This window comes from Phascolarctos cinereus, unplaced genomic scaffold (genome assembly GCF_003287225.1).
Source record: "Phascolarctos cinereus isolate Bilbo 61053 unplaced genomic scaffold, phaCin_HiC Scaffold_1;HRSCAF=81, whole genome shotgun sequence".
Lineage (NCBI taxonomy): Eukaryota > Metazoa > Chordata > Mammalia > Diprotodontia > Phascolarctidae > Phascolarctos > Phascolarctos cinereus.
The window spans coordinates 285,640,863-285,663,674 of record NW_027555514.1 but is presented as its reverse complement, the minus strand read 5'-3'; the positions used below and the strand labels follow the sequence as shown (position 1 = coordinate 285,663,674).

At 49.1% G+C, this 22,812-nt stretch overlaps 1 protein-coding gene across 2 annotated transcripts; it reads left to right on the top strand.

The window, feature by feature from the left end:
• The first annotated feature begins 425 nt into the window (after positions 1–425).
• NFAM1 (NFAT activating protein with ITAM motif 1) lies at positions 426–22,499 on the top strand. Of its 2 annotated transcripts, none has more exons than XR_002323720.2 (6): positions 426–602; positions 10,707–11,039; positions 12,173–12,288; positions 13,443–13,544; positions 15,559–16,761; positions 18,148–18,234. XR_002323720.2 is itself a non-coding variant. In XM_020982776.2 (6 exons), exons 1-6 carry the CDS (start codon positions 548–550, stop codon positions 20,866–20,868), a joined length of 747 nt encoding a protein of 248 aa, XP_020838435.1. In that variant the 5' UTR covers positions 430–547; the 3' UTR covers positions 20,869–22,499. The 2 variants fall into 2 exon arrangements, 1 of the variants encoding a protein (XP_020838435.1); XM_020982776.2 differs by lacking the exon at positions 15,559–16,761 and adding an exon at positions 20,815–22,499 and having other exon boundaries at positions 430–602.
• The last annotated feature ends 313 nt before the right edge of the window (positions 22,500–22,812 follow it).

The following is a 22,812-nucleotide window of genomic DNA, read 5'->3' as shown; positions in this document are numbered from 1 at the left end:
ACAGGTGGAGTATACTAAGACAAGGATGAAATGGTCCCTGCCCTCAAGGAGCTTACATTCCACTGTATGCCAGGCATAGTGCTAGATGTGGGGTGTGCAATTACAAAAAATAACACAGTCCTTGTTATGAAGGGTGAAATCACTGATGAAGGATTTCCAGGAGAACAGGAGGAAGGAAAGGACATGGGTCTCATAGGATAAGGAGAGGTGGATGGGATTACCATCTGTCCTGGTGGAACAAGCCCCCATTGGTGAGATCCCAGATCTGTTGAACTCACAATGGATTGTAAGTCCTCTGGAGCAGGCTCTTTGTAAAAGAGAGCAGCAAGCAGGAAGGAGATTAGCTGGGAACTAAGGGGAACTCTGGTTCCCTGAAACAGGCAATCTGTGGGGCCTCTCTGTCCTGTGGTACCTAAAGAGGAAGTAAAGAAACTTGACTAAACCACAGAGACACAGACTGCCTCAGAGCAGCCTCCTTTGGGAAAGAGAGCAGCTCCTCCTCCTCCTCCTCCCCCTCCTCCTCCTCCTAATCCTCTTCCATCCCAGCATGGCCTTCAGATTCCTTGGCCTCATCCTACTCCCATGGACCCTTCAGCCAGGAGGTGAGTGTTGCTTTTGTCTCCTACCTTCTCCTTCCCCTGTGCTATCACATCAAAGCCATTTTTGCCCAGCTCCCCCACCCCTACCTCCTCTTCTGGGGCTTTGTTCACCTTCAGGTGGTGGGATTAACTCAGCAGCCCTTCACTTGACGATGAGAAGCCCTGAGACCCAGAGAGGTTTAACAACTTGCCTGAGGTCACATAGGCAGTGACATCAGAGGCAGGATTGGATCCCAGTTTCTCTGACCACAGAGCCCAGGATTCGCATGATCTAGCAGAAGGAGCCCCTGAAGGTCCCTGAGTGACCCGCTCAGACCCAGGCTTCAGGGACTCCGAGCTTCTCTGGAACACGATATTCAGTGAATCTTTTTTGCTTGGAATGTGGTTCTAAGCTCACATTACTCAGAGTCAGCATGTTTCCCATTAGCACTTTCTTGAAGTGGTACTGGTACAGGTGATAACAGAGCGTGGCGCTTCTGGCTCTGCTCTCCTCCACCGGCCCCCATCCTGAACAAGGATTTCATAACCATCACCTCCTATAAATAAAAGCAGACTGGCATTTCCCCCACTGCACCAAGAGTTAATGCAACTGGAGAAATTCCTCTTGCACAAGGTCTGGGAACAAAGGCCACTCACAGAGAACCCCTCAAGGGGCCTGGACCCTCAGAAATGTCCCCAAGATCACAGACTTAAGCTTAAAGCCTGGGCTTTGGCTTTCTCGTGTCTCTGTAGTCCGCGTCCAGATATTGGCCAGAAGAAGATACAGCCCGGCCGCTGCTTGGTATTTCCCCGCCCTGCCTGACCTGTGACCCCATTTGACTTCTTCTGGTGTCAGCTTTCCCCTGCTTGCCACCACCCTCACCCCTGACCTCATGTAGCACCTTGCTCTTTTTTTAAAAGGTTTTTCTTTTTCAAAATTAAAAATTTTATAAGAGATGAAAATTCACCTTTTTCTTTCTCCCACCTCCCTCCAACCACCATGGAGAAAGAAGGAAAAGCAAAACCCCTGTTACAAACATGTGTAGTCAAGCAAAACCAATCCCAGGTTAGTCGTGTCAAAAAACCCAAGCAGCCCCCCCAAAGCCTCAGTCTGCCTCGAGTCCTTTACCTCTTTACCGGCTCTCTCAGGAGGGGACTCTATGCATCCTCGTGAGTCCTCTGGAATCCTGGCTGCTCATTACACTGATCAGAGCTTCCAAGTCTTTCGGAGTCCTTAGATAGTCTTTATCATTTTATTTTTTGTGTGTAAGTTGTTCTCGTGGTTCTGCTCACTTCACTCTGCATCCATCTATCCATACCAGTCTTCCCAGGTTTTCTGAAACAACTCTCTTCACCATTTCTTTTTTTTATGTTTTTATATATTTTTTTCCAATTACATATAAAAACGATTTTAGCATTGCTTTAAATTTTTTTAGTTCTAAATAATCTCCCCCCCTCCCTCTTTCCCCTCTCCCCTTCTTAAGAAGGCAACCAATTTGATATAGATTATATCTGTACAGTCATGCAAAACATATTTCCGTATTAGTCATATTGTGAAAGAAAGCACAGACCAAAAAAAAAACACACAAGAAAAATAAAGAAAGTGAAAAAAAGTCTGCTTCTATCTACACTCAGATTCCACCAGTTCTTTCTCTAGAGGTAGATATAGCATTTTTCATCATGAGTCCTTTGGAATGGTCTTGGATCAATACATTGCTAAAAATAGCTAAGTCACTTACAGTTGATCATTGTACAATGTTGCTGTTACTGTATCCAGAGTTCTCTTGGTTCTGCTTGCTTCACTCAGCATCAGTCCATGTAAGCCTTTCCAGGTTTTCCTGAAATCTGCCTGCTCATCATTTCTTGTAGCGCAATAGTATTCTGTTACTTTCATATACCACAACTTGTTCAGCCATTTCCCCATTGATGGGCATCCCCTCAGTTTCCAGTTCTCTACCACAAAAAGAGCTGCTATCAATATTTTTGTACATTTTTAGAGTTTATTTTGCTTAAGATGAATCTCTCCCTTATTCTATCCTCCTTCTTATTCCCCATCTCCCTTCTCTCCTTTGCCTCTTGTACCCAACTCTGTGTGTTTGTGTATTCTTCCTTCCTTTGACAAGTTCAGATGAGAACAGGGTTCAAGGGTCGGTCACTCCCCCCACCTCCTTCTTGTTTGCATGGATTTGTCTGTCAACACCTGGATTATGTGAAATAATTCTCCCCATCCTTTCTCTCCCTTCCCTTCCCTTCCCTTTACATCTCTCTTTTAAGATCATCAGAACGTCTACCTCCCAAAACAAACCCAGGAACTCTATGAACACAATTACAAAACACTTTTCACACAAATAAAATCAGATCTAAATAAATGGAAAAACATCAGTTGCTCATGGGTAGGCCGAGCTAATATAATAAAAATGACAATTCTACCTAAGCTAATTTACTTATTCCATGCCATACCAATCAAACTACCAAAAAAAAGATTTTATAGAGTTAGAAAAAATAATAACAAGAATATCAAAGTAACTAATGAAAAGAAATGCAGGGGAAGGTGGCCTAGCAATTCCAGATCTTAAATTGTATTATAAAGCAGCAATCATCAAAACTGCTTGGTACTGGCTAAGAAATAGAGTGGTAGATCAGTGGAATAGGTTAAATATGCAAAACACAGTAGTCAATGACTATAGTAATCTATTATTTGATAAACCCAAAGACCCCAGCTTCTGGGATAAGAACCCACTCTTTGAAAAAAACTGCTGGGAAAACTGGAAAAGAGTATGGCAGAAACTAGGCATAGACCCAAATCTCACACCATATACCAAAATAAAGTCAAAATGGGTTCATGACTTAGATATAAAGGCTGATACCATAAGTAAACTGGGAGAACAAGGAATAGTTTACCTATCAGATCTATGGAGAACAGAAGAATTCATGACCAAACAGGAGATAGAGAACATTATGAAAAGCAAAATGGATAATTTTGATTAGATTAAATTGAAAAATTTTTGCACAAACAAAGCCAATGCAACTAAGATTAGAAGGAAGGTAGAAAATTGGGAAAGAATTTTTACAACCAGTCTCTCTGATAAGGGCCTCATTTCTAAAATATATGAGAATTAAGACAAATTTATAAGAAACAAGCCATTCCCCAATTGATAAATGGTCAAAGGATATGAACAGACAGTTCTCAGATGAAGAAATTAAAGCCATCTATATCATATGAAAAAATGCTCTAAATCATTATTGATTAGAGAAATGCAAATCAAAACAACTCTGAGGTACCACATCACACCTATCAGATTGGCCAACATGACAAAACAGGAAAATGATAAATGTTGGAGAGATGTGGGAAAATTGGAACACTAATACATTGTTGGTGGAGTTGTGAAATGATCCAACCATTTTGGAGAACAATTTGGAACTATGCCCAAAGGGCTATAAAAATGTGCATACCCTTTGATCCAGCAATAGCACTTCTAGGGCTATATCCCAAAGAGATCAACAAATGGGAAAAGGACCCACATGTACAAAATATTCATAGCAGCTCTTTTTGTGGTGGCAAAGAATTGGAAATTGAGAGGATGCCCATCAATTGGGGAATGGCTGAGCAAATTGTGGTATATGAATGTAATGGAATACTATTGTGCTATAAGAAATGATGAACAGGCTGACTTCAGAAAAACCTGGAAAGACTTGTATGGTCTGATGCTGAGTGAAGTGAGCAGAACCAAGAGGACTTTGTACACAATAACAGCCACGTTATGCAATGACTAAGATGTTAAACTGAACCCTTCTCAGCATTATAGGATCTAAGACATCTCCAGAGGCCTCGGATGGAAAATGCTGTCCACATCCAAAGAAAGAACTATGGAAGTTGAATCGCTATCATTATTTTTTTCTCTTCTGTTGAGTTTTGTTTCCTCTTTCTGATGGTTCCTCCTATTGGTTTTAATTTTTACTTACAACTTCACTAATGTGAAAATATGTTTAATAGGAATGTAAATGTATAGCCTATATCAGATTGTGTGTCTTGGGGAGGGTGGTGGGGAGGAAGGGGAAGAAAAATTTTAAACTCAAAAGCATATGGAAGTGATTGTTGATAAATCAAAATAAATTAATAAAATTTAAAAAAAATAAGATCATCAGAACACAACAGAATCAGTCCCAGGCCTTCTGTCTAATTAGACTCCCTCTCTGATGCCTGATGATGGTGGGGCTGGGATGATAGGAACAGTTAATCCTCATTTGATCTCTTATGATTGCTCCTTCATACTTACCTTTTTGTGTTTCTCTTGATGTCTGTATTTGTACTGCAAAGTTTCTATATAGCTCTGTTATTTTTATCAGGAATGCTTGGAAGTCCTCTATTTCATTAAAGATCCACTTATTCCCTTATAGGATTTTCCTCAGTTTTGCAGAGTAAGTTATTTCTCAGTCCTAAGCCTTTGTCTTCTGGAACATCACATTTCAAGTTCTCTGAATTCCTTTACAGTGGCAGTTGCTAAATCGTGTCACACAGCATTTTGTCTCGGAATCGGGAGGCCAGAGTCTGACACATTTATTTAAAAAAATATTTTTTATTATTAACTAATCAATTAATAATAATAATAGCAAATCTTTATATAGCATTTACTATGTACTGCAATTATTATCTCTCTTTCAATCTGCACAATAATCCTGAGAGGTAGGTGCTCTTATTATCCCCATTTTGGAGATAAGGAAATTGAAGCAAACAGAGGCTAAGTGACTTACTCAGGATCACACAGCTATTCATTGTCTAAGGGTGGATTCGAACTCAGATCTTCTTCACTCCCAAGCTACCAATTATCAATTATCAATAAATAAATATTTCAATTCACATAAAAACAAGAAAGAAATTTGTCTAAGAAAATATGGACTTATTAATTTCCATTCAACAAGCATTTCTTAAGTACGCTATGCTAGGCATTGTGCTTGACTCTGGGGATTCAAGGAAAAAAAGCCAGAAACAGCCCCGCCTTCAAAGAGCTTACACTTGGGGGGGGGGACTTTTCTGCATTTTTCCTGGCTGTTGCCCGTGTCTGGAATTCTCTCCTGCTGCTTGTCTCTGAGTTCTGCCTTCCCAATCCCCCTCAATGCTAGTGGCTTCTCTCTACTGATTAGCTCCCATCTATCCCCTTTACAACTTGTTTATACAGAGCTATTTGCCTAGTGTCCCCCATTAGACTGGGAGCTCCTTGAGGACAAGGAACTGTCCTTTGCTTTTCTTTGTATCTACAGCACTTAGCCCAGTGTCTGGCATGTAGTAGGCACTTAATACATGCTCTTTGACACGGAGAAGGAAAGCAAAATGAATGAGACGCCCCAAGTCCTTTATCTTCTGGCTAAAAAGAGAGTTAGAGGGGCAGCTAGGTGGTGTAGCGGATGAGCACCGGCCCTGGATTCAGGAGGACCTGAGTTCAAATCCGGCCTCAGACACATAACACTTACTAGCTGTGTGACCCTGGGCAAGTCACTTAACCCCATTGCCTAGCCAAAAAAGAGAGAGAGAGAGAGAGAGAGAGAGAGAGAGAGAGAGAGAGAGAGAGAGAGAGAGAGAGAGTTAGACTCTGAGCTCCCTCCCAGCCCTAGCTCTGTGATCCATGGCCCTGGCTGTGTGACATCTCAGCCTTGCTTTTCTCTTCTGTAAAGTGGAATGATAATCTCTGCCCACAGGAGTTGCGAGGAAGGGGTTTTGCTGGCCCTAAGTCAAGAGAACAAACAAGTAATTATTCAGCTCTTACTGTGTGCCAGGCCTGGGCATCTTAATTGGGGTTGATAGAATGAGCGCCCCTCTGTCATGCGTTCCTCTACGCTGTCGCCCTCTGGGAATGCTTCTTATAGTAACAGGAAGAGCTGGTTTTCTTTACCATCGCCCTCCAACCCGCCCCCTCTTCATTTCTCTTCATCTTCCTTCCCTGCTGCTTACAGACTCGCTCAGCCCTCCCTGGTCCTTAGAAGCCTTGATTCTCTGGCAGGCTTCTCCTCGGGTGTCTGCCTTCTTCTCAGGTGTCTGCCTTCTTATGAGGGCTCTCTCCTCCCTTTCTTTCCCAGCGAAAACCCTAGAAAGAGTCATCTCCCTGTGCGTCTCCACATCTTCACCTCCCGCACCTAGAAGTCTGACTTCCCACCCTGCTCCTCACATGAAATTCCCCTCTCTGAGGTTATCCTAGGGCGCTCACCTGCCCGATCCAGTCCTCCTCTCTTCTCCTTGGCCTCTCTCTCCAGGGGGCCAGCTGACCACCCCCTCCTCAATATTCTCCTCTCTCTGGGTTGGGTTTTGTTGTTTTTTAAGATACTACTCTCCCCTGGTTCTCCTCCTGCCTGCCTGACCACTCCTCCTCAGCCTCTTTGCAGGGTCAGCTTCCTTCTCCTCCCCTCTGAGTGAGAGCTTGTCCCAAGACTCTGGCCTGGGCCTTCTCCTCTTTTCTCCCTAAATTCCTCTGTCTACATCTTGTTCTCACTTCTTCCCAGCAAAATGTAACTGGGTTTTTGTATCCCTGGTGCCTAGAACAGTGCCTGGCATGTAGTTGGAGCTTAATAAATGCTTATTGAATGAATGAATTTCATTTTCCCCTGTGGGTTTAGTCATCATCTCTATGGGGAGGGAATGAATGAATGAAGTGTTCGTTCAGTACTTACTTGTGTAAAGCGCTGAGGGGTACAAAGAGAATACAGAAGCCAGCCCCTGCTCTCAGGGAGCTCCCATTCTAATGGGGGGAGCAACACCTATGACTGCAATCTCATGGAAAAGCTCCCTGGTCCTTAGGATGCAGCTGCATAGCACATGGATGGGAATGGCTCTTCTCTAATGCCATGCTGACCTTAATGTCATTGTTCCCAGGGTGAGGGGCTGAGGGAAGATGGTGGCTCTAGGCTGGCTTGCCTGTTACATGCTGCCTCAGCTAGGCTGGCATGCCCGGCAGTTAGGGTATAGTACACTGACTTGGAATCCAGAAGAGCTGGGTTCAAATCTTGCCCCTTATGTTTACTCCCTCTGGGCATGTCATCTAACTTCCCTGAACCTGTTTCTTCCCACAAAATGAAAGAACTGGGCTCAATGGCGTCTGAGGGCCATTCCTGCGTCAGACCTGGACGTTCATGATTCCCAAGCCAACATACGCAGCTCTGAGTTCCAGTCCCAGGGTGTCAGATGCCTGCTAGCCATCTTCACCTAGAAGTCCCATGGCATCTCGAATTCAACACGGCCACAACATTATCCCCCCTCCCTCTTCTGTCCAGGGCAGACACCCAGGGGTGGGGAATCTGCAGCCTCCAGGCCACGTGTGGCCCCCTAGGTCCTCAAGTGCGGCTCTTCGACAGAATCCAAGTTTGGGAAGACAAAGGGCTGTGCTTGAGGACCTGGAGGGTCATGTATGGCTCCTGCTTGGACTCAACCTTCATTTTTCCCTCTCCATTATCTTCCTTATCTAATCATTGTTTATGAGGAGCTCTTTAAAGCCATGTATGCGTTTGGAGCTTCTCTGGGTACGTGGTGTGAGGTGCCAGTCTCTAGCTAACTTCCGCCAGACTGCCGCCTACTTTTCCCAACTGTTTGGATCAAACAGTGAGTCTTTACCCTGAGAGTTTACTGGGTGGTAAGCCACAGACCTACACATCTGCCTCCCCAGTGGAACAGAGGCCTCCCGAGGGCAGGGACTTCCCGTCTGTCTTTGTATCCACCCTCCAGTGCCAGACACTTAGGAAGCACTTCACCTGTCGTTCAGTGACTGTTACTCTGAAAGGCAGGAGAGCTCAGTTTGGACGCTGGATTTTCTCCTGATATTTCTGTGACTTTGGCTGAGCCTTTCTCCCTTCCTGGCCCTCAGTTTCCTCATCTGTAAAATGAAAAGGATAAACTAGATCATCCAAGGTGGCTTCTAGCTCTAAATTCTGTTACTTCTAGTCAATCAATCAGCGAGGCTTCATGGAGGCATTGGGAGCTTTCCTGTTCTCAAGGAGCCTATGCTGGACGAGGGGGAGACGATACAGGGAGGGAATGATGGCTAAGGACGGAGCTTCACTCTGAGGAGTCACAAAGATGGAGTCAAGCTGCAGGTGGCCAATGAGTAGTAACTTCCAGACCCATTGATCTGAGGAAACTGAGGCACAGAGAAAAAAAGTCAATCACTCCCTGCTACCAGGGCAGGAAGGTGTGGAGCCAGGAGGTGAGCCAGGTCAAAGGATCACAGCTTTAGAGGTGGAAGGCGACACAGAAGTCACTGAGTCTACCACTTTGGACTTTTGGGCAAGGAAACTGAGGCCCAGAAAAGTCAAGTGACTAGATCTAGGTCACATGAGCAGGAAGTGGCAGAGCTAGGACTTTAACCCATTTCCTTAGAGTTCTGCTCCTCCAGTACCCCTGTATCCCAGTACTCTAGTACCCTGCTACCCCCAGTACTCTAGTACCCCAGTAACCCTCGTCCAGGTGGGTCTTTGTGAAACCGAGCTGTGGCCAGCTCCAGTCGCCCAGCCCCCTCCACACGCCAGCATCGTAAGCAGAGAACATTTAAAAAAAATGATCTGGGGCCTGACTTCCCCAGATTGGCTGTCAGTATTGATTGAATCCATCAGATAACATCCCATCCCTTGACATTTCGGAGCCCTTGCCGATGCATCAAAGCACCAAGGTCATTTCTTCCCCAACGTTCCAAGCAGCAGGAGCCCTGAGCCCAGATCATGAATTTACATGCTTCTGACCCAGTGGCCTTAAAATAATGACTTCAGGAAGGACCTGGGGACAGGAGAAGCCTATTTTTTTATTTTTATTTATTTATTTTTTTAGAAGCCTATTTTTTAAAATAGATTTCCCCCAAATCTTAAAGACCAGATTAATTACAGCAGCCAATCTCATCCACTTCCACAGGACATGTCGGGGTCTCGTGGGGTTGGGTCCCAGGAAGTTGCAGTTTCTTTGCCAAGGCAGAATGAGCAGGGGGCTGGGCTAAGTCCCCAAGAGATCCGCTATTCCATGTGCTGCTGGGCAAACCTCACATGTCCCCTTTCCTTGGAAGGACTGCATGAAAAGAAATTGGAAAACATTTAAAGCATCCTCCAAGTTAGCATTTATACCAGAGGTTCAGAGAGGCGGAAGGGGCCTCAGAGATCACAGAGCCCAATCCCCTCACTTTACAGATGGGGAAAGTGAGGCCCACAGAGATGAAGTGACTTGCCTGAAGTGGCGCTATTATGGGATTTAGAACTAGGAGGGACTTTGACGTCAGTCCAAGACCTTAACTTTATAGATGAGGAAACTGAGGAGCCGTGAATTTTTTGCTGTTGATTACTTTTATCTATTTTTAAAATGCATTTTTATGGATATATTTTGTTTTTATATCGCTGTCTCCTTCTCTCCTTCTCAGAGCCCTGTCCTTTATAACAAAGAATAAAAGGTGGGGGGAAGCTATTCAGCAAAACTAACCAACATGATAAAAGTCTGACATTGCATGCTGTGTGCCTCACCTCTGCAAAGATGTGGGAAGAGATGCCTCCTCACAGCCAATCTCTAGGCCCAAGCTCGGTCATTATGATTCCACTTGTAGAGTTTTTGGTGGTTTCCATTATTGTAGGCCTCAGACACTTCCTAGCGGTGTGACCCCAAGCAAGTCACTTCACCCTGTCTGCCTCAGTTTCCTCCTCTGTAAAATGAGATGGAGAAGGAAATGGCAAACCGCTCCAGTATCTCTGCCAAGAAAACCCCAAATGGGGCCAGACATGATGGAAAACAACTGGACAACAATGACACGCATGTACACACGTATACATTTGGCACAGAGAAGTTGCCGTCCGCATTGCTGAAGGGCCTTTGCACACCAGGAGCTCTGCACACCTTGGTGGCAGAGTAGTTGTGCATCTTTATTGATGAGAACTTCATTCTTCACCATGGTATGGGGAACTTCCAGTGTGCAATCTCCCTTCAGCAGTACAGATCAGCCATTCCTCTGCCACTTAAGTCTTGGGTTTGCAGCAGATAACCAGGAGAAGGGAAGGCGAGCCCTCTCTGTCCCCTAGCGTTGGGGCAGGGATGGAGTTCCAGAAGTCCCCAGACCCTTCTAGTCTTGGGAGCCCTCCCTCATGGCTCTTTCCTTCTCTCTTCCCCCTCTCCTGCAGGAGGCCAGCGATTGACACAGCTTGGAGAACCGATCCAAGTGACCTTGGCCCGCCATCACCTTCCCTTGACTTGTGAGGTCACCTACCCCTACACCCCAGCCTTCACAAAGTACACGTTCAGTTACTATCACATTGACCTCCAGGGCAGGCAGAGCCCCCCTGTCTGGGCAAGCTGCAGTCAGACCCCGGGAGTCAAGAACATGACCCACACCGAGATGTGCTCCTTCACCCTGACAGCACTGCACAACGCTTCGGCTACGGGCACCTACTACTGCCTGGTGAAGTGGCCTTCCCACAAAGAGGCGGGCAGGGGGACCTTTATCTTGGTCCGAGGTAAGCTGTCTTGGCTGGCCTATAGCTCCCCTGGGTGGAGAGAGCAGAGGCCAAAGGACCGGCAGATTCAGGGCTGTGGGATCAACTTTGGAGTTCATCTACTCCACTACCCTCCCTTTACAGAGGTGGAAACTGAGGTGGCTGAGCTGGGACTCAAACCCAGGGCCCTTGACTCCAAACCTAGACCTCAAGGCCTGGGCACAAGGAGGATGCTCTATGAACTTGGAGTGCCAAAGAAATTGCAGCTGTGAGGATTTTGCTTCAGGGGCTGAGAGGCAGCATCCCAGTGGCCTGAGCGAACTGTCTTACCTCCCCCAACCCCTGCCTCTCCACCCAGGCTCCAAAAGCATCAAAGGAAGACCTGGGTTCCAATCCTACTTCCTAGCTGTGTGACCATAGATAGGTCATTAAATGGAGCTGAACAGCTTTCTCCTCTGTAGAATGGGGTGCTTCCCCCCTCCCCCAGCTCTTTCCTTGGAGGATTGTGGAAGGTGTCAGATGAGATGTAGGCTCTGACGACACAGATGTTAGCTGCTCTTTTGTAGAACGTCCCTCAGACTTCGGCTGGGTAAGGAGCGGGGCTCTCTAGAAGGGCAGCCTTCCCGCACCACCTGCACCAGAGCACAAACATGTCCTGTGACCTGCCCAGGGTCACCCAGCAAGGGTGTGGGGAGGGAAGATTTTAATGGGGGCCTTCCAGTCTCCAACAATCATAAGCCTCAGCTGGAAACCTTGACCTTGGGAGGTTTTCATGGAGAAGAGAGGAGGTGGGCTCTGGAAACCTTTATTTCACCCTGGACAGAGCCTGGCCCCCACTCTCCATTGCTGGCCCGGGGTCACAGACCCCACACTCCCTGATTCCACTTCTCTGCTCTTTCTGCCGTCCTCCTGGGCTAGAGTCCCAGCAGAACCGACCAGCTGGATGACTGTGGACAAAGCATTTGGCCTCTCCAAAGTCTTCCTCAAGTTCTAGATCAAAGATCTAGATTTCTCACCACAAAATAGAGCCAACAGACAGGCTCCTTCAGCCCCCCACCCCACCCCAGGCCAGTGTGAAGGAAGCTTGGGGCCACCAGGAAGCCACCAGTGCAGACCGTGAGTTCAGCCCTGTCCTGCTCAACATGTTCTCACAGATGCTGGATATAAAGAACCCCCAGAGAGCTCCAAGAAGATTCTCCTCTTCACCTTCACTGGTCTCCTGGCTGTGCTGAGCATCCTGGGAACTGGCCTGTTGCTCTGGAAGGCAAAGGTACGTCCTGGCACCAGGGGTTGAAGGCCAGGGCTAAGCTCCACCATCCTCATCCTCTCTCCATGCCCATGGGCATTCCGGAGGAGTCCAGGTTCAGGCCAGGAGGCACAGGGCCTCTCTCCCCCAAGGGACCGCCTGAATCACCTCCTAGACCTGGGCCAGCTCCCCACTGCCAGGAGGGGGGTGGGGGGTGGGAGAGAGGCTGTCTGGCCCTCCTCAGCTCTTCAAGTTTGCAACTATGGGAGCCATGTGGTGGTCCTTTCCTCACGGTTTTGTCATGGGATTGGAGAAAATCGAGAAGTAGAAAGGATCTGAGAAGTTCTCTGGCCCAACTCTTCTAGAGCACAGAATGTCAGGGCTAGAAGGGGCCTTAGAACAGGGAAGGTCAGAGCTGGTGGGGAGCTTAGAACAGGTAAGGTCAGAGTTGGGATGGGCCGTAGAACATGGAATGTCAGGGCTGGGAGGGGCCTTAGAGCAGGGGAGGTCTTATATTCTTCCAGGAGATGGACAAATACGGGAAATATGGGAAACACTCTCCTCACACTCTAGGCTCCCAAAGGGCAGGGTCCAGGCCTTACCTCTGGTTTATATCTGCCTCAGCTCCAAGCACAGAACTCTGACCGTACATGGGATGTTCATAACAGATCCACCCACTTGCCTCTCCCTCTAAACAACATTCCATACTGGCCGTGCCTGTCCAGGCCATCCGCCATGCCTGGAATCCTGCCCTTTCTCATTGCCCCTGCAGAGTCCTGGTCAGACTCCCTTCAAGTCTCAGCTCTGGGGCCGGCTGACGTTCTGACCCATCAGCCCCAGAATTCCCCTGGGCCTCTTTTGTGTTTATTTCTCGGTGTGCTGATTGCTTTTCCCAAGGGGATGTCCCATCTTTGTCCTCATAAGCCCAGCACACAGCTCAGTGCCAGGCCACCAGTAGATGTTTAATAAATGCTGGAAGGAGCAAACGAAGGGATGAGTGACTGGGTTCAGTAGGTCCTCCTGGCAGCTGCAGCTTTCTCCCCAGAGAGCCGGGGGCGCACAGGCCCACAGAACGCCCCTTCGCAGGTTCAGGCCCACAGGCTGTCTCGGGATGAGTGGCCTTTGAGAAATGGGGAGGCTCCTGGGCACTTACCTACCCTGTTCTTCTGTCCCCACAGAAACAGAGGAAGTCTGCCAAGAAGATCCCACATCAGAAAGACTCAGGCCCAGCTGGGCGCTCAGCAGACCCCACGCCTGTTAGGGCAGGCTCCATATACACTGTGAGTCGATCACTCCTGGTCCGGGCCTACCTCAACCTCCCTGCAAGTGGGCCCATTGGGGAATTTGTTCAACAGCCTTGAGGACGCGGGGTGGGGGGAGGCTCACGGGAGGGTCAATTAGGTACTCTGGAGACGTGCTAGGAATCTGTTCTATCCCCTCACATGACTGTCATAGGATGCTATTACATGGCTGCTGCTGAAGAGAAAGAGGCAAGGGGAAGGATCCCAAACTGGGAGAAAGAAGAGCTCAGAACCGGGAATGGCAGAGGTGGGAGGAGCCTGAGAACAGGGGAATGATAGCAGCTACCTCCCAGGATTGTTCTGAGAGTAAAAGGAGACATATTTGTAACAACCTTCCCTGTTCTAAGGCCCCTTCTAGCCCCGACATTCTGTGCTCTAGAGGAGTTGGGCCAGAGAACCTCTCAGATCCTTCCTAGTTCTCGATTTTCTCCAATCCCATGACAAGACCGTGAGGAAGGATCATCACATGGCTCCTGTAGTTGCAAACTTGAAGAGCTGAGGAGGGCCAGACAGCCTCTCTCCCAACCCCCGCCCCCCTCCTTGGCCAAACGTAGAGATTATTATTTAGACTTCTTATTCCCCTCACTCACGAGTGGCTTCTCTGAGGCCCCTCAGACTCACCCTCACAGAGGGGGCATTGCCCTACAGCCTCCTGCACCAATCACCTTTCCTTGATGATAAAATGGGAGAGAGGGGGGCCCCCATCGTCCTCCCTGCCAGATGCTCCTCTGTAGCTCTTAGGTAGCCGGGACTCAGGATCAGTCCTTCTCCGTGGTCCTGGAGTCTGGTGACTCAAGACCAGGATACCGTGCCCATCAATGCCAGGGGAGCTGCATATCACAGAGATATTGAGAGCTCTGTTCTGCCATTTCCTGGGAGAGGAGAGACCCACATCCTGTAGACCATCAGCTCAATCCAGGAGGATGGAAATTCTCTTCATAAAAATTCAGGTCAAAACCTGAATAAAAACACAGGTCCCAGAGGTCGCCCCTGGTCTAACCTCTTCTCTCCAAGCTGTTAATTGGCCCCTTGCTCATCAGACCATTAGCAACTTCTTCATCCCATCAGGGCCCAGAGAATAGGCTCTGGCCCCTGCCCCTGGAGAAAATCAGCATATGTAACAGACTTTAGGGGACCCCTACTCCCACAGCCGAGGAAGGGGGTCAAGCGGGGAAGCAAGAGCTTCATGGGGCATGGACTCTGGGCATCGTGGATTTAGAGCTGCAAGAGACCTCAGAGTCATCTGAGGAAACTGAGGCCCAGAAAGGGCTCAAGAAAAGGGTCTTGCTGCGGGCCAGTAGGAGAGCCAGGACTCAGGCCCCCTCAGGTTCTCAGTGTCTCCATGGCGATCAGCCCTGTTCCCAAGGGCTTTTAATGCTTGCACAACGCACGGTGCCCAATTGCCCTGTGAGGCAGGTAGTGAGTGTGCTATTGCCCCACGATACAGAGGGACAAACCAAAGCTCAGAGAGGGCACCCAGCTAGGGAAGAGGGCGAGTGGGATTTGAACCTAGGTCCAGGTTCTGCCCACAGTACGGTGCTGCCCTTCCTGGCCCCCTCGCTCTGAGGCTTATTGGAGGAAGGGGTGTCCTCTCCGCCCTTTGAGCCTCATTCCCTACTCAGCTGGGGCTTCTAGCTCTCACCTCCTCCACCTCCAGGGGTGTTGGGGGCAAACCTTAGTGCACAACGGAGACAAGGGCTAGAATTGTCTTTCTGTGCCACGGCCTTCCTTCGTGACCCCCACAGCCAAGATGGGCGCAGGTATTGAGTGCTTGAGGACTGACGCCTCCTTCCCCAGGATGCCCTGGGTAGAAGGGCTGCTGATTGACACCATGCTGGTCCTCAACATACCCTTCTGCAGTCAGACCCCACATCCCCATGCAGCCTCTTCCCAGCTTGTTTGTCTGGACTAGCAACCTGGTCCCACAGCCGTCTTCCCCCGCCTCTCCTCCTCTTCCTCCTCTTCCTTCTCCTTCCTCCTCCTCCTCCTCCAGAGATCCTGCCTGCCTGTTACCAGAGAAACCACCTCTTTGGCAACCCTCTCTCCTCCATGTGACTGAGGCACAGAGAAGTCCCCATCTCTCCCTTGAACTCATCCCAGTGTGCTGGCTCCATTCGCTCCACCCTGGATGGCGTCAGTGATCATGACTAGAGATGGCTGGACTGGACTCTCTCCTGAGCTCCCCTGGTGCTGAGGGCTACAATTCTGGGATGCTGTGTGTCCTTCATGGTGGCAGAGGTGGCCAGGACCTGACCTAACATCTCTGCCCTGCCACCGATTTGCTGTGTGGCCTTGGTCCAGTTAGGCCCCTTCTCTGGTCACTTGTTTCCTCTGCTGTAAAACAAAGGAGTGGGACGAGATGACTTTCTAAGCTCCCTTCTGGCTCCGACGTGCAGGCATTCCGTCTGCAGATGCCCGTGTCGGGGACCCCCGCACCATCGAGTAGAACCCGTGCACCCTCCCCCGTGGTCATCAACGTGCCAAGCAGTGGAGGAGGCTCAGGCCGTCAGAGCTCCTCAGGGCACCAGCGGTGGTACATGAGTGGCCTGCCAGGGTGCTCAGCCACTACAAACGGATGGATTTCTTCTGCTGGTGGTCTAGCATAACCCCTGTCCTGCCACCTGCCTCAGAATGGCTGAGAGAGAGGGAGGCAGCACACCGCCTATCAGCAGGCCAGCTATTACTGCGAGTATCACTGCTTTCCCTCAGATGAGCAAGGACTGCGGGGGATCCAGAGGGCAATGGGGAGACATGAGGTGAGTGCTAACAGACTACCGACCACAAGCCAAGCGGACTTCTTTGTGAGAAGAACTGTCAACAAAATCTTCAAGGACACAGGACCAGAAAGAGAGCTGGGCTCGTCACTTTGCGAGAGTAGCAGACAGGGGAGGCTTAGGACTGGACTCTGGTCATCCCCATCGGCCACTGAAACACCTACTGAAAGACCTCTGGCCTGATGGAGCCATTGTGGATGACCCATGGGTCACCCAGGATGAGATGGGTGGAGGGACCGCCTGGAGGAGGAGTCCATGGCCCAACAAAGCATGGATTTATCATTAGCGCTGGGACTGCTCGTGGTTCCTGGGATGCCGTGGCCAGCGAAGTTACTCAGGGCCAGCCTCTGGTGCGGGAGCTGTCTGCATTTGCCTGGGCCTTCCTTGAAGGATACACTAAGAACCTCTCACCAGACCCTGACGTAGGCCTTTTTAAGCTATTTCTGTGTTCCCTCTATACTGGACTAGCCTTTGGGAAGCCAGGGTGTCCCCAGCCATGATGAAGCAGCCCAGGGTCAGGGCTAGTGTCTGTCACACCCGGGCAAGCAGTGCGAGACGTGGAAATATCCCCTCACGTCACCTTTTCAGGCCAGAGTCAGGCAGGGGAGTAGGCAGAGACAGCGGGAACCAGTCCTTCTGGGCAGAGGCCCCAGGACACAGCATGTCAGTCTGCCATGGGGTAAAGGCAGGTTCACCTAAGATGGGGCAGCTGGAAGGGAGGAGGGAGATACCCACCCATTACTTCCTATTTTAAGTAATTATCTGTGATTATCAGCAATGATTAATTATCAGTAATTAAGTAATTATCAATGATTTCTATGACACTGAAATAGCGTAGGGGCAGCACCAGGCTTGGAACCAGGAAGACTCTTCTTCCTGAGTTCAAATCCTGCCTCTGACTCTGTGTGACCTTGGGCCAGTCACTTAACCCTGTCTGTCTCAGTTTCCTTATCTGTAGAAAGAGCTGGAGAAGGCAGTGGTAAACCACTGTAGTGTCTCTGCCAAGAAAACCCCAAATGGGGTCCCAAAGAACTGACAACAGCAAAATAGCATTGGTGTAATTAGAGCCCTCTTAGTCCAGCACCCTGGGGCAAAGGCCTGAGTGCCCCACCCTGGTTATGGGAATCAGCACTCTAGCTCGCACATATTTCCCAATCTAAAGATCCGCTCTGAGTTTCAGGTACTCTGTAGACTGCCACGTGCCTTCGAGGATAAGTAGCCATGGGGCATATCTCCCACAGACGTCCCCACCATCAGAGGCCCATTCCTAGGGGACAGTACTGTACATGCATTATCTCTTTGGCTCCTCAATCAAAATCCTGGGGGGTAAATGCTGTGAGATTATTCCCCTTTTTCAGCTGGGAAAACTGAGATTCATTAAATGACTTGCTGAGCGTCACAAAATTGTGAAGCATCTAAGGCAGGATTTGAACCTCGGGTTTCCTTTCAGCATGCTCTCTCTGGGCCTCAGTTTCCTTCCCTGTTAAAATAGAGAGTGGGGGAGATGACGTCAAACATCTCTTTCAGGTTGAAATCCTGTGGTTCTGAGAGCCTGTAGTCGCCAGTGAAGAGTGGATTGAAGTGACCCAAAGGAGGGGCGGGAGGTGGGAAGACCCGGGTGGGATCTCGGCCCTGGACACTGGGCCACCCCTGGGAAAGCCGAGCATCATTCCCTGCTTCACTGATTCCTTCCTGGGCGGATCAGCCTGCCCTGAGCACCAGGGACATCGGGTTGTGGGAGGAAGGATCCAGAGAGAAGCCCTGGGTTCTGTTCCTCTCCTCCCTTCCCTTCGCTTCCCCCCCTGCAGGCTCTTCAGCCCCACCAAGCCGAGGTCTATGATTGCCTTCAGAATGAAAGCAGCGTCCCTCCCTCTGAATGGAGCCCACCAACTCAGGTACCACCTTTGTATGAAGCTGTGACTGATGCCAGGGCTGGGGGGCGGGGCTGGGGTGGAGAGGCAGAGGTCAGCAGCTGCTGCCAATGACCCTGAGGAGGGCACCAGCCTTTACCATGTCCCTCCCCTCCCCCAGGGTGCCCAAAGGAAGAGCGAGGCTAGGCTGCTGGACTGGTCTTTCTAAATTGTCCTTTTAAGTTAAAGTGCCAGGCCTAGAATCAGGAGGACCTGAGTTCAAATTTAACCTCAGATCTTTACTGATTGCATGACCCTGGGAAGTCACTTCATTTGTCTGCCTCAGTTTCTTCACCTGTAAAATGGGGATAATAATAGCACTTGCCTCCCAGGGTTATTGTGAGGATGGAATGCCGTAATCATTATAAAGTGCTTAGAACAGCGCCTAGTGACTAATAGACTCTTGTTCCATTCCCTCCCCCCCTCCCCCATCACTTAAATGCCTGTGGCTGGAACAAGAAAGTTCATCTAATGAGGAGTTATTAAACCCCTCCTAAGAGAAGCCTCGATGCCTGGGAGGCGGAGGACCTCCCACATTCACTCAGCCCTGCGAGCCCCGGCTTCTCATCTATAAAGTGGGGTGACAGGAGAAACGTGGCCTATCTCATTCAGGTCTGATGAGCCCCCCGTGAGACCACGGATCTCTCTGAAAGCTCTCCCCTGAGGCCCCTTGGTCAGGAGGACAGCCGTGGCTCCGAGGCACCGGGACCAGAGACTTCTCTGGCTGGATGAGAGAGGCTCAGAGAGAATTGGAGCAGATCTGATTCATGCTTCAACTGTAGCCGCGCTACAAAACCAAGCCTCCAGCAGTTTGAGTGCATATTCCTCATGAGTTCTCAAAAGAGTCCCCTCTTGGAAAGGACTATTTCCCCATTTCTAGGACACAGAATGTCAGAGCGGGGAGGGGCTTTAGGACAGGGGAGGTCAAGGCTGGGAGGGGCCTTAGAACAGGGAATGGCAGAGCTGGGGGATGGCTCGATGTAGTAGAAAGAGATCTGGCTCTGGAGTCAGAGGACCTGGGTTCAAATTCCATCTATGCCACTTACTACTTATGTGAAAAGTCACATAGTGACAAAGAGCAAGTCATTTAATCTCCCTGGGTCTCAGTTTCCCCCTTTGTCCAACGAGGGGGTCGGCCACTGAGGTCTGCCATCTATGACCCATGTGCCATCTATGACACAGACTGTCTGAGCTGAGAGGGCCTTGTCTAGCTCACCAGCTCCATTCTCCAGCTGGGGAGAGGGGCCCCCAGCCACATAGTAGCTAAGGACAGGCCTAGGATTTGAATGTACGTCCCTCGGCTCCCGGACTCAGCCTCATTTCACCGGACTGTGTATCCTCCAAGCAGGACTGGGTCATTTCCAAGGCTCTTCTCACAGCTGTGCAGATTCTAGACTGAAAGATGCATGAGAGCAGGGACCAAGTCTTACGAAGAGGTTCTAAGTCCCCCAGTGTCTTCCCCGTCTTTTCACTCAGTAGGAGTAGGTGCTGAGGAAATGTTTGTTGATTGAATGAATGACTATTTGAACTGATAGCAGTTCACCACTTATTCAATGCCTTCTCTATACAAGGCCCTGTATGGAGACGGACCCTGCCCTCAGGGAGCTTCCAGTGTGATGGGGAAATGAAGATGGATACAGATCCATCTTTGTAGAAAACACGGTAGCACAGGATACTGTATAAGAGAAGTCAGAGTGACCTGGGAGATTTTTAGGATAGAGAGATGATGTCCTGATGAGGAAATCAGAGAAGGCTTCCCAGAGGAGGAGGCCCCTGGTTGGACATCTAATCCAGCCGTCTAATTTTAGCAGACAATTGAGGCCCAGAGAGTGATTGCCACAAATCCACACCATGAGCGATAAAAATGGGATCAGATTCTGGACCTGAGCCAATGAGGCAACCTCAGTAAGAAACAGAGGAGGGTCAAGTTCAGAAATAAAGTTGGTTTCCGTTTGGGGTACCCACGTGGAGATGTCCATCATGGTTGAAAATTGCCCGGAATTAGAACCCTAATTCCATCGGGCCTGGAGTCAGGAAGACCTGAGTTCAAATCTGGCCTCCGACAATCACAAGCTGTGTGACTCTAGGCTGGTCCCTTAACCTGTGTTTGCCTCAGTTTCCTCATCTATAAAATGGGGATGATAATAGCACCTCCCTTCCAGGGTGGTTGTGAGGATTGATTGAAATCATACTTGTACAGCACTTGGAGCAGAACCTGACACATGGCAGGTGCTAGTAAAATGTTAGGTACCATTACTGTTAACACTGGGGCTATTCCCATTGCACAGATGAGGAAGCTGAGACTCAGAGAGATTCAGGGTTACACAGTGTCACGTGATTCCAAGGCTGGCAGGTTGTCCCCGAAGCCCCTTTGGTGACTTGTAGCCCCCCCCACTACCCTCTGCTCCAATGTCAAACCCCCCCCCACACACACACCAGAATCACTCCTTACGAGAGCCACTTCTCTGCAGATTTTGGACAGACACAGCTTCCTAAAGTTACTCCATTTGGCAAACTAATATTTCTCCTGTTTTTTTGTCTTTGTTACCATTGCTTGTTTTGAAGACACAGAAGCAGATGGGAGTGGAAGAGCTTAATACCATCTATGAGAATTTCTAAAGAAGGTCTCATCATGGCTTCCTTCTCCTTCTCCCCACACTCAAGGATGTGAGGCTGCGTCACGCCACGCCTGGGACTCAGCTGCTGCCGCTGCTGTATCAGAGATGGAATGGGAGCTGACCTCCCCGAGCCCCTCTCCAGACTGCTCATACGTCCAGTTGTCATCCAGGATACGGCCCAGGTGCACTTTGACTTCCCTCCGAAGACCCCGGAGAGGGTGGATTCTCCTCTCCCTCCACTCTCCTTTCCCCTTCTCAACTTTCCCAGCCCCCGAGGAATCCCATGACTTCTCCCACATTGAGCTAGGAGGCATCTACATGGGCAGCCTCTTACCATCTCATGCTATTGTTTCTACACACAGCCTCCTACAGAGGAGTCAGGAGTCTCTGAATTCTCTGCTACTTACTGTGTGACCATGAGCAAATCACCCAAACTCTCTGAGCCTGGGCTTCCTGATTGGTGGAATGGGGATGGTGACCCTGAGCACGCTTCTCTCACAGGCTTTGTTTTGACTCGAAGCAGTCTGGTGGAATGGTTAAAGTGCTGGTCCCAGAGTCCAGAAGGTCCGTGCCTCTGACACTTACTGTGTGACCGTGGACAGGTCATCCAGTCTCTCTAAGCCTTATCTATAAAAAGAGCCAGCATCTGGGGTCTCTTTTGACCCTAAATCTATTATCCTCTGACCAAATAAGATAGTGAATGCAAATGTACCTTAAAACCATAGAAGGTATTATTAATAATGCTATTAATCCATTTGTCTAGAATCACAAAGAGCTGAATCATATTGTTGGTAGAAGGGTCATAAATTCCATTTTATGGCCATTCTGATCACAAATTCCATTTTTTTCCCTTGGGAATCATGATGTCCAGGTTGCACATAGCAGTGGCATGTGAGGAGTCTCCAAGCAGTATCGGGTTTTGAAAAGTGTTGGGGAAATCTGGCTTGGACGAGACACATGAGCTGGGGGCTGAGAGCAGTTAGCTGAGAAGAAATGGGAAGACAATTCTTGCGGTGTCCTCAGAGCCTGGGGGCAGTTAGGTGGTGATGAGTAGAACACTGGGCCTGGAATCAGAAAGACCTGAATTTAAATCCAGCCTCAGACTTTCGCTAATTGTGTGACCCTGGGCAAGTCACTTCACCCTCTTTGCCTCAGTTTCTTCATCTGTAAAATGAGCTGAAGAAGAAAATGGCCAACCACTCTAGTAACTTTGCTAAGAAAACTCCAAGTGGGGTCATAGAGAGTCGGACACAAGTGAAAATGACTGAAGGACAATAAGCTGAGAGCCAGCGCTCCCGCTGAGCCGGGGGGTGAGTGACAGCCTATGTATGGTTCATTGATCACCCAGTTCCAGGGCTAAGCAGTGTTGATGAGCCTACAGTTCAATATTGGGTTTAGTTCCCTAGAGGGACAGTGAGTTTCCATGTCACTCCTTGGTGAATGACTGATACATACCCTTCCTGCCAAGTTAGTGATATAGTGTGATTAATCAGACACTGAGATTAGTGTTCCCTGGGAGACAAAGGTGGGGGCAACAGAAATCTGGAAATGGGTGCCAAGAGCATTTACTATCTGATTTAATTCCCCGTTATTGTCAAGTTATTCTGTTCCATTAAATGCTTTTGCTTTAAATTCGTTGTTATGTGGTCTGGTCTTCTAAAAGAAGCACCAGTGGGGGCTCATGAGCCATGAATTTGAATTGGTGGTTACCCCAACAGTACCATGGTCTTGAGTGTAGCTGAGAAGAGGCTATCCTCAGGGGGCCTTGAGGCTACATTATAACTACCCCCTTATTACATTATCTAGGCTACACTATTGTAATCTCTAATCTCCCTCTGATAATGCCGCTTCTCTCTAATGATGCTTCAGGAAGATTTGGGGGAGGGCAGGTTCGTGCTTTAGATAGATACATGATTAGGAGACCTCTGAGGTCCCTTTCCAGCCC